Source organism: Kryptolebias marmoratus, linkage group LG7, assembly GCF_001649575.2.
Source record: "Kryptolebias marmoratus isolate JLee-2015 linkage group LG7, ASM164957v2, whole genome shotgun sequence".
Taxonomy (NCBI): Eukaryota; Metazoa; Chordata; class Actinopteri; order Cyprinodontiformes; family Rivulidae; genus Kryptolebias; species Kryptolebias marmoratus.
In genome coordinates, this window is record NC_051436.1 from 20782222 (window position 1) to 20794141 (window position 11920).

Here is an 11920-nt window from a genome sequence, read left to right on the forward strand (position 1 = left end):
CCGTTTGCATACGGTTGGCTGTAAGTCACACATGCATTATCCGATTTGCACCAAACTGGACATGAATGACCTGTGTTAACCTCTGAAGAGGCCAATAGGATTATACTGGAATTTGACTCCAGTGCGCCCTCTACATTATACCAACAGTTATATCTCCCTGATCCTTCATCTGATCTGCACAAGATTTTTTGTGCATCATCAGTGAGTGCTGTCAGACACATTGGGGTGGTTGTTTTATGACAACACTTAAGCCCCACCCACTAAGGATTTTTGGGTGACTGTAACTCCGAAATGGCGCAAAGTAGGTAGGTCAAACATTACAACGAGACTCCCCATGGGTCAAGTATCAGCCTTTTTAACTTAAACTTCACAAGGTCAAAGGTCAAGGTCAGGAGAGCCCATGTGCTCTAACTCTTCAACCGTTTGACGTAGGAAGGTCAAAGTTCACAGCATGGCACAGGACTGGTATTGATCCTGACTGAAGGCAATTTGGGACATTTGCTGAAAACGCCACCTAGTGGACGGTGCAGGAAAGGCCCGAGAGCGTAGACAGCAGTCGCCAGAGCTCCCGCGATCGCAAGAGCTCCCGCGATCGCAAGAGCTCCCGCGATCGCAAGAGCTTCTGCGGTCGCAAGGCCAGAGTGGCGCTGAGCTGCGAGGGCCGCCCAATGCTGCTTGCAGCTTTAATTTTTATTGATATTGGTTCTATCTGTTTAACTGTGTTGTTTTATTGTCTTTGGAATTGAGTTATTAATTCATTATCATGTGTTTAGCCGTGCCACTTTATTTTCATGCTTCTTTTATTTTATTTATTACTGATGTTCAGGACTATGTTTCAGCTGTGGCTGGTGTTAAAGCTTTACATAAATAAAGTTGATGATGATGATGATGATGATGATGATGATAATCAGCGTTGTCTATCTGTTGTTGGATTAGCTATTCCTGAGAGATCTAACTCCACTTTCACCTACTATTACCAGAGTCAACAAGCACTGTATGCCACATTGGGAAGAACTTGCCTCCAAAGACATTGAACCACATCTTAACTCTGTTTTGAACACAGCTGTGACTGCAGTTAATTTAGTAAAATCCAGGACACTACAGTCATGTCTGTTTGGACGGGGTTGCTGGGACATGGATGTTGGACATGACACACTGTTGTATCACATTGAAGTGTGATAGCTTTCTTGTGGTAAAGTCTTATAGTGCTTTGTCTACAATTGAAAAAAAAGTAAGACTAGAACCTAATACAATGGAGGCCATTTTTGCCCTTCCTCTCTTTCATATTGTTGAATCATGATCAATGAGTCAAATGAGGCCTGCAGGGCTTTAGATGTTGTTCTGGGTTCTTTGGGACCTCCCGGATAAGTCGTTGATGTGCTTTGGGAATCATTTTGGTTGGCTGGCCACTACTGTTTCATGTTTTCTCCATTTGTGGATAATGGCTTGATTTTAAGTGATTTCTTGATTGTACCAGTTGGGTCGACTGGTTTCATGCCAGCTTTATCCTTTGAAGTAATTCTTCTGTTGCATCAAGAAGTCATTTTTACCGACTTACAAAGTTCATAAACACTTCAACAAACAAATCCTAATTTGAATTTTTAAGGTTTCTTAATCTTTTTTCTTTTTTTTTGGTCACACCTTGAACACAAATGAGTTATTGTTTTAGTTTTACTTTAGAGTCATTGCTAGACTGAAGGAGAACATTCATGTTGCCAACATGAGCATACTAAGCAAGTTATTTTTATTCTCCTCACCCTCACAAAAAGAAATCTTACTCCACCCTTAAACAAAATGAAAATGTGTCATCCTTCCACTCTTATACAACATATTCTATTGTTGTTAACATACTTTTTATTGGTAAAGGTGTTATGAATGATCTCATTGCTGCAGATAAAATAACTCCTAGTGGAGGAAAGTAAAAACCTTTCCATAAACGTAAAATAAAATAACAAAACACCACTCCCTACACTTTCATTTTAACCCTTGAGTATCTGACTCCAGATACTTAGAACTGTGCTGTGAGTAATCAAACCCCAACCAGTCTAACAATTGTCATTCAATATTATCAAAAATATTACAGATTATTAGGCTTTATTATTACTTGACATCACTTAATTACTTCAAGCCAGCAACCTTAAAGTAATTTATTTTGTTTCTCAACCATAAATTTTCTTATCAAGAAACATAAAATTATAATGACAGCAGGAATTAGCAACACTCTGCGGTCTGTCTGTTAAAACTACTGTTGAAATGGTTACAGTTGTAAACAAAAACTAAACTCCAGCCTGCTTTGTACATGAATGCTGGTTCATAATCTTTCTATTGTTCAATTCAAGGCCAACCAACAAGCCAAACCGGTAGGGAATGTAAGCACAGTTAAACTATGGGAACGAAAGCTGACAGAAAAAACACCCAACAAAGACACTTCACAGACAAGATTGTTCTCTTCCTGACAAACATCTGAGACCTGTTTATGTGCCTTTTCCCATCTCTTGTTTCTTTGACAACATGGAAGGTCAGTTGATTTTACTTTCATCTCTAAATGACATTTTTACTTTCACCTACACTTGGAACTTTAAACATACTGTAACAAAAAGATGGCTAAATTAAAACTAATATATGTGTGCCAGTATTGACTTTTTTGCATAAAGTATGCACTGCTGAGATAAAATGCCTAAATACAATACACATAAATCACATACTTTGATTCTAGAGTCAGAGTTTGGTGTGGATTTGGTACAAAAGGGAAAATAAACAAAAAACAAAAGCCAAATGCAATTTTTTTAATCTTAGTATTTTCAACTGTTCAAAAATCTATTCTATTCAAATACTGTATGTCTGCAATGCAAAATTAATTAATTAATTAATTATTACCATGTTGACTTTAGATCACCAAGGAAGTCATTTTTATCCAAATAGAAACAATACAACATGCTGCACGCACAGCCATTGTGTTACAGTCAAAGTTGTTGCTATAGCAACCAGGGTGTAGTGCAAACAGCTGACAGTGAGACGGTCAAACTAAATGCTAAAAATAATTTTTAAGGCAGATTTGTTTTATTGATTAGATGGCTGACAGTTCTAATAAAGAAATTCGTAGATAGATTTAACTGGTTTGATAAGGTTGATTCTAATATCCTACTGATGGAGGTACAGCATAGTTATATAGTTTGTTTGACATTCTTATAAAATGACTGGCTGTATTATTCAGAGGCACAAGATGAGGAAATATATGCTGTTGAGCATGTAGAAATCTGAAGAGAATAAGGGCAATGATCAATATTAGGCTCCAACAGGTCAGATATTGACAAAATCCTGAAGAAATGTTTTAGCTGAACTGTGTCCTAAAGATGGCCTGTTGTGGTTGTTAAATTTGAATATCTCCACATTACAACCCCTTGACCAAATTCCTTCCTTAACATGGTAGAGAGTTTGGTGTATACTGAGTACCAAAGTAGGATCTACCATAGAAAATTGTCCTCAGGTAGTGGGTAAGACCAACAGCAATTAAAGGACCCTGATGAAAGAAAACCGCAGGAAATAGGGGCACCCTCCTTAAAGAAGGCACAGAGAGAGTTCACCAGTGAGAGGTTCTTCGAGCAATTTGTAGCTAAGTAGGAAGCTGCTGCGATGAGAGTCAGTCTGAGGTCATTCTCATTTGGAAAAAAAGTGGAATGGACTCTCTGCTTTTGAGGTGAGTCTTTACATCAAGTAGGGAAGTTCAGTTATATGAAAGTCTTATTCATGAGTGATGGCAAGATGTTTCATGAAAGGAACTGACAGACTGGTGCATCATAGGTTTGTGGGCATTGCTTTGGTTTGTTGTAGTGAAGGAGCAGAGCTAAAAGGCAAAGCTCTCAATTTACTGATCCATTTGCATTGCAGTCCTCACTGATGGTCATGAGCGATCATGAATAGAAGAACAAGCTTGTAGATACAAGCAGCTAAAATCAGCTACCTCTTTAGAACGGCTAGACTCAGCCCTAGAGATAGGGTGAGGAGGTCCATCAAACGGGGGAGGTTAAAGCAAAACTCCTTTGCTTCCACAATGACATGAGTCAGTTAAGGTGGTCTGGGCATCTGATTAGGATGCCTACTTGACCCCTCCCTTTGGAGGTTTTTCTTGGCACGTGCCTCCTGATTGCCTCTATTTTGAGGTATTTATTTCAGCTACATCCTTCTGAAAGGAGACCATTGGGAAGAACCAGGATTTGCTGGAAGGATTAAGTATCTTCTCTTGCTTGGGAACACCTTGGGATCCCCTGTAAGAAGCTGGAAAGTGTCACTGAGAAAAGGGATGCCTGGGTTTCCCTACTGGGCCTGAATAAAAGAAAAAAAATATAGATGAATAGATGGAATGCCTGTGTCCTTTACTAGAGTTTGATTCAGCATAATTTCTTTGGTCTCTTTAAATATTTGTGTAGTGAGTACGTTCCCAGCCCAACATTAAATAGCCCCAGAATTTCAACTCTGGTGAACAAATGAAAGAGCAAGAACTGTGTAATTAAAAGTAACTGTGCACAAAAATAAAATCACAAAACATGTGTGAAGTCTGTGCACTGTGTCCACTAAAGTCAAAGTGGACATGTATGTTGGATGTAAAAAACAGACTACTGAATGTGACTGTGTGTGTGTCTGCTTTTATTTAGATTATTTCTTATTCATTATGTACCCATCTTCAACCATATTTATTGATGATTCTTTTATTTTTCTGTAGTGCTTTGTTGTTTGATGTATGATGAAATCATGAAACAAAATTTCATTTTTTTTGTCCTTGACTTAACGGGATTTCAGTACAGTAAATAAGTGCTTGTTGCAAATGCAATAAAACCCCCCAAAACAATAAATTAGAACAATTAAAATGAGTGTTCACCTGTAACAATCTTGTCTTCTAGAGCCTAATTCAAGGAGGATTGTCCTCTTGGGGAAAACTGGATCTGGGAAAAGCAGCTTGGCTAATACCATATTTGGGGAGACAGTCTTCAAGATAAACCATTCCCCAATTTCCGAAACAGGTCTGTCTCGAGCAGAAACCAAGCTTGTCAATGGAAGAAACCTCACTCTCATCGACACTCACAGTGTTTTTGACACATGTGGATCTGAGGCTTTGCTTAAGGCCGAGATAGTGAGATGTATCACAGAGAGTGCCCCTGGACCTCATGCTTTCCTCATTGTGCTTAAAGTGGAGAAATTCACAGAGCAGGAGAAAGATGTCATCAAAAAGATATGCCAATATTTCTCTGAAGATGCTCTGAAATTTGCTGCAGTCGTCTTCACTCATGGAGACCAGCTGTCTGATGGAATGAAAATTGAGGAATTTGTCAGGCTGAATGAGAGCCTGAGCAACCTGGTGAAAAAATGTGGAGACAGGTGCCATGTTGTTGATAATAAATACTGGAAAGCTAATGGAGACGACCCCTACAGGTACAATCAGTTCCAAGTTGCAGAGCTACTGAAGACTACAGACAAGATAAGTGAGGCCAATGATGGGAGGTGCTACACCAATGAGATGCTAGAAGAAGTGAAAAGAGAAATACAGATGGAGGAAGAAAACCTACAACAGTCTTCATTAAATATGACACCCAGGGAAATTAAAAACAGGGCTAAAAGCAACGTATTTGATGGGTTGATGGTGAGGTTAGTAGGAACTGCGACTGGTGCATTGTTTGGAGCCTTCCTTGGTGTAGTTGAGAGCGTTTCAGCAATTCTTAAAAACTTGCAAGGATCTTCAAGTACTTCAACCCAAGAAAATCACTTAGTTCTCAATGCAGCTCTAAGCAGTGGGTTGAAGGGAGGTATGATGGGGTTTCATGCAGCTGCAGAGGCAAAAACTGCAGAGGAAGCATTTCAGAAAGCTAAGACTGCAGTTCTGAACAATCCTGCACAGTCCATGTTGGGTGATTAGGGATTGGAGAAGAGCAAAACAACTCCCAGAGCACTGAAGACCCACAGACAAACTAATATTCTTCTGTTTCAGTGTATTTACTCAATCTCATTTTTTGGTCTGAACAGCCATTGTCTCACTGTGTCAGGTCAGTTTGTTGAGTTAGCATGTTGTTTTGTTGCCAGTTATCCCTTGTTGTTTTGGGTTTTTTTTTTTACCTTTTTTTGCACTCATTTTTATAAATGTAACATTTTGTTTGAGTTTTGTTTTAACATTAAAAAAAAATCTTGTTTTAGGACTTTATTTATGTCTTTGGTCTACCAATCATAGCATTAAAACACCAAACACAAATGTTACAAACATTAGGCTCAAAATCAAATTCATGTGAGTCAAAACTGATTTATTGAAATTTGAGTTGTTTGCTTGGGTTATAGCATAATAAAAACACATCATTTAAATGCAGATTTTAATTACATAGGTTTTTAAATAAATGTATTAGGTTTATGTTAATCTAACCCATCTACATTTAGAAATTTGGGAGCACTTTATAATAACTACACCTAATTTGGCCTTATTTAATCATTAATAAATGGTTATTTAACTTTTAAAACATCATTAATGAAGAATTATTCATTCTTACTAGCCAATAAATAACTCATTTATTAATGCTTTACCCATAAAGGTTAATTACTTCCAAAACCAACATACTCAATGTTTATTCATGCTTGATAACTCATGAACTAACTATTCTATTTACTGTGTATATGTATGTAAATGGACATATAAATGTACTTTCACAACATGTGTTAGACATGTATTAATGGTTAGAGAATGTTTGAACTGATTACATACTTATCCTTCAGTGCATTAATAATTAAGGCAGTTACTAATAATTAGTTAAGTCTTTTGGTGAATTTTCACCTGTGGAAATCAGACCAAAATCACTCTTAGCTAGCCTTCTGGTACCATTAGTTTAGTTTATCTTAGCTTATATCATTTCTAAACTGTTCAGCTTAAGTTTTTAAATCCTAGTTTAGTTTATGTTAGCTTTTACCATATCTTAGTTTGGTTTTCCTCACTTTGTCTTTAGTATGACTTGTATTAGATAAGTTTAGTTTAGCTTTTTATCCTAGTTTCCTTGCTTAGTTTTTCATCTGTTTATGTTACTTTTGCTCATCTATGTTATTTAGATTATCTTAGCTCACATTTTAGATATGTTTAGCTTTTTATATTGCTGCGTGTGTTTTTATGATGACTGTTTTTTTGTGTTTTCATGATGTTAAGCACTTTGAACTGCTTTGTTGCTGAAAAGTGCTTTATAAATAAATTTGACATGACTTGACTTGACTTAAATAAGGCTAAATAAGGTGTAGTTATTATAAATTGCTACTGGAAATGTAAAAAAAAAAGAAGGAATTATTTTCCTATCATTATAATTGTTTTCTGTAGTTGTTATTACTTTGACAAACTGAAATCCTTTTATTCATATCTAATTGACCAAAAATGATTTTCTTTAGTGATTAGGATTACAACACCATTTTTTTGTTCATTTTTTTTTTCTGATTTGTGGTTATGTTCTGCAATAAAAATATTAATTTTAAACTGACTATTTGTTTATGTCAATTTTTATAAAACTGAGTTTCAGTCTTAATCTTAGAAAAAAACAAGTTTCGATTCAGAGAAGTAGTCATCTGTGATCTGCCGCAGCTCATCTCTTGTAATTTTTGTTGTACAGCTTTTAAATACCCTCAATCTGAAAAATCAGGTATTATTATCTAAAGTGAATCTTCAAATACGTATCTTACAAGTCTTGTCATGCCTGTTTTTGTATTTTAATTACTGCTGAAGTGTGACGCTATATTGAACCAGAGAGACTTTTGTTGTTCGGTGTGTTTGGACCTGCTGAAAGAACATGTCACCGTCTTCTGTGGACACAGTTACTGCAGGAACTGCAGGACCTGCGGGGACCAGGAGGAGGAGAAGGGACAGTTCAGCTGTACTCAGTGCAGGGAGGTCTTTCAGCCTCGTCCTGTTCTGGGGATGAACTACATCATGGCTGAGGTGATGCGTTGCATTTTTTTAGTTTGTTTGTTTTTCCTTTTTCTTTTTCATATAACACCATTTATAGAAGCATATTAGTGTAACAGAGGTTTATACAGAGCTTAAGTAAAAAAACAAAGATAATGAACATTATCACCCTGTCATACACCTGAAATTAGTTTTTAATTAGAAAACATGCATCCAGTGATAATTTTCTTTCAAATCTTTCCAGTGCTTCACAAGATATTTTGCTAACAGACAGACAAGGTTAATTTAACAAATAATGCCAATGTGTAAAACAAAAAAATCCTGAAATCTGTAGCATTCAGAATATGTGTTAGGACTGACTCCCATCTCTTACCACACCGAAGTTTAGCTCATTATCTGTTAACTTGACTGTTATATCTATTTTTTTTTTTTTTTTTTTCAAAGGTTAGCTGTCAGTGCTACCAATATCGAATGAGGTTGATTTTAGGAGGGGATGGTCGCGCCCCAGCTAAAAAAAAATTAAAATTGGCTCTTCAAAGTATTTCCTCCTAATAAACAATGGGAATTACTTAATTATTTAGACTGCTGTGTATTATTTTGTTCTGTGTGTTTTTCGACTAGGTCGACAATTCAAAAAGAAATTTAAAATGTTTTTTTTGTGATTCATTCTCAGTTTTTGACTTATTTGCAGGTCGTACAGCTCACCGACCTGGTTCACCCATAGATTTACCATAAAGTTTGTGGGCAGTGATCTGAACTGCAAGGCAATGCCAATAGTCTCATTGGTGATGGGAAGAGCAGCCTGGCTAATACCATTTTTGGAGAGACCGCGTTTAAAGTGAAAAACTTTAATAATTTGGAGACTTTTGTTTCTGAAGCAAAAATCAAATGCATCGATGGAAGAAGCATCACCTTGATTGACACACCTGGTTTCTTTGACCAAGGCAGTTCTGAGGATGAGGTAAAGCCAGAGTTAATGAGGTGTATCACAGCGTGTGCTCCTATAAGACTGTCATCTAAAACCACATCAAAGGAGGAAATCAGAAAACTAGCTGAAATTAACATCCTAAAGAAGCAGATGAAGGGTGCTACACTGTGGATTAAAGGTTCACTTGTGGCGGTTACAGGTTTATTTGCAGCTGTTTCGGTTTGGGTAATCAGTTCTAGAGTTGGGCAGACATCAACAGTAGTTCCAGTAAACTAACCTAATCTAAATAGATTAAAAAATGTTTGGAGATGCCAGAATCTTTATGGGTTTTTATCCCACACAACATATTTAAAATGGTATGGGTATTAAAATTTTTCCTAAGTTGCAACTTCACTATCACTAAATCGCCAGTAAAACTCAGTTTTATCAACAGACATTACTCTCATGGAAATTGTGTCAAACAGTTTTTCTTTGTGGAATATTGTTTGTGATTTTGCTGATATCAGTTTGCTTTCTATTTGTGTTTGTAACGATAAAAAATCTAAATCCTGACAACAGCGCCACCTGGAAAAGGCGTCTCTCTGAGGCACTTTCTTCTGAAACTTTTAGTCTGATGACGTTTTTTTCTAAGACCTGATGCCATTTTGTCTGATGTCTGAGGATGTTCTAAAATGTACATTGTAAGTAGGGCCTTTTAAATGGTTTTAAATCTGGTAAATTGGTTTGAAACACAGGGCTCCCTCAGGGTTGTGTTTTATCACCAGTGTTGTTTTCAGTTTACATCAACAGCATCTCCTGTAGCACTGAAACGATATCCCTTTTTAAATATGCAGATGACATGACCCTGGTGGCATACCCCAGTATCAGAATGCAGTTAACACTTTAACAAAAATGTTTATTGACAACTTTCTTGAATTTAATATCTCAAAAACCAGACAGTTGTGCTGCTGCGGTGGAAACAGAGCCTAAGATGACAGGTCATCATTCTTCCAGCCAAATGTCATCCAGGGTCAGCAGGTGGAGTCTTTAAAATACTGAAGTGGACACACACTTGGATTATAATGTACACACAGAGTCCTTCTATAAAAAGGCACAGCAACAGCACCACCTTCTGAGATTTTTTAATGTTAGGAAATAGATATTAACTCTGGTCTATAAAACATTATTAGAATCCATCCTCACTTTCAACATTTCATCCTGATATAACTTCCTCACGGTCAAATACAAAACTAAACAGTTCAGTATTATTAACCAGTCTAGCAAAATCCCCACATTACCACAAACATCTCTTGGACTGTTAAACAGCTCTGTGAGTAGGAAGGCAACCTTGATCACAGAGGATCTGTCTCATCCCCTTCATCATTTATTCCAGCTGCTACCATCAGGCAGAAGGTATTATGTTCCACTGGAAATCATTCATACCATTTTCAATATCCACTTTAAACTCCTTTAAATGAGAACCACTTCTGTTTCTTTCTTTTTTATCTCTATTTATTAAGGTGTTTGTGTAATTATGTGGGAATGCCTGTTGATGGAGCCCTTGTCAAAGAAGAATTTTAGTCACTAGTTGGGACAGATAATAAAGTTTCTATTCTACTCTATTGAATTGCTTTTGTGTGTGTGTATATGTGTAATCCAAGGATGATTTTACTGAAAAAAAAGGAACATGCAAAATAACAGTTTTTTAAAAAAATATTAATTTTACCAGGAAATCAGTACTTTGGAGCAAACCACTTACATGTTGTTCAAAGACACTGAACTTCTCTAGTATCTTTATGCCAGTGCATAAGCCTTTTTTTTTTACTTTTTTTAGTTGACGACACAAACACATCAGGATTAATATGAATGAACAACATTTCTCATTGTAGGTAGTTAAAAATAGAACCTAACAAATGTAGTAAATACTTCTGACAAAAACTAAAACCAGTTACCCAGCATTCTCAAGTTAACAGATGAGGAACGTTCTGATTCACATCTTTTGTCCCCAAAACTGATCACAGTCTTTTAAGATTAGGGAATGGCCAATATTGTGTCTCAAACTTGCATTTATTTGCTCTTTTTTAACAGCACAGCTGAAAATGTTTTGCTCCACAACCGAGGAGCTTTCACAGTTTAATAAAGAAAGCTCCTCAGTTGAGAAGCAAAATGTCTTAAGCTACAGAATAGAAGTCCAGTTGTTTTTGTTCTTAACCTTTTTTGGATATACCATGTCCTAGATGACTGAGAATATGCACCAATATATAACTGTTAATTTACCAACCCTTAAAAAAAACAGCAACTGCCATCTTCTTACTTTATCATTATTATCATAGTAACATCAAGGTTTGTAAAGCTTCACTTTGAATCACATGAAGTTCCAATTCAACCTGCCAAACTGGAAACTGACATGCGGGAACTTTTTCTTGACTTTTGCAATGCCCCCTTTACTGACAATAATAAAAGAAAGCCATTAAAGCTTGAAACAATTACAACAACCTGCACCTGGTATCTTTTATGAATAGCCAGTCTCATACTCATCACATTAAGTGTAATTAACCAACAGGCCAAACCTTTAGAAATCAAAAATTAAAGGAAGTTTTATTAAGAGAGATAATAGTGTTTACTATGTTTTTCCCGTTCGAGTTTGGAGAGTGAGGCATACCCAATGCACAGACACATACTGATCTAGCTGTCAGCTGATCTAGGACCATTCTGTTTTGGAGAGTCATAAGTCTTAAAGCAGTTAATTCAGTTTTCACATCCACCAAGGCTGTTAACACATTATCAACAAAGGACTCAAATTGGTAATTCAAGGTCTCAACACGAAGCATAAGTTTACCAACTCCTAAGGATGGAAACAATGACAAAATGACCTTTTGATCTCGAGGCCACAGCTTTTTATTTTCTGGAACATTAGAACCCCAAACTGAATCATGTGGGACTGTGACTGATCTAGGTACACGTTTGTTTTGATTGGTTACCTTTACAGCGCTAACAACATATGAATGTTCTGTAGCTATGATTGGGGCACACCTACCAGCCCAATTTTCAGGAAGAGCCAGGTAGAGGAAATAACCGCAGAGCCAATACATGTCTAC

General features: G+C 36.7%; 1 protein-coding gene across 2 annotated transcripts in view; it reads left to right on the forward strand.

Annotated features, from left to right (window-relative positions):
- Positions 1 to 7022, forward strand: part of LOC108248851 (GTPase IMAP family member 7-like) — a 14034-nt gene extending 7012 nt beyond the window's left edge. Inside the window, exons 1-2 of one of the 2 annotated variants that reach the window (XM_017437874.3) lie at positions 965 to 2518; positions 4899 to 7022. In XM_017437874.3, coding sequence (XP_017293363.1) covers positions 2512 to 2518; positions 4899 to 5908 — 1017 coding nt within the window. In that variant the 5' untranslated portion in view covers positions 965 to 2511 and the 3' untranslated portion in view covers positions 5909 to 7022. Of the gene's footprint in view, positions 1 to 964; positions 2519 to 4898 lie in introns of those variants that run through there. The other variant, XM_037976575.1, reaches the window with a different exon arrangement.
- Positions 7023 to 11920: the final 4898 nt, after the last annotated feature.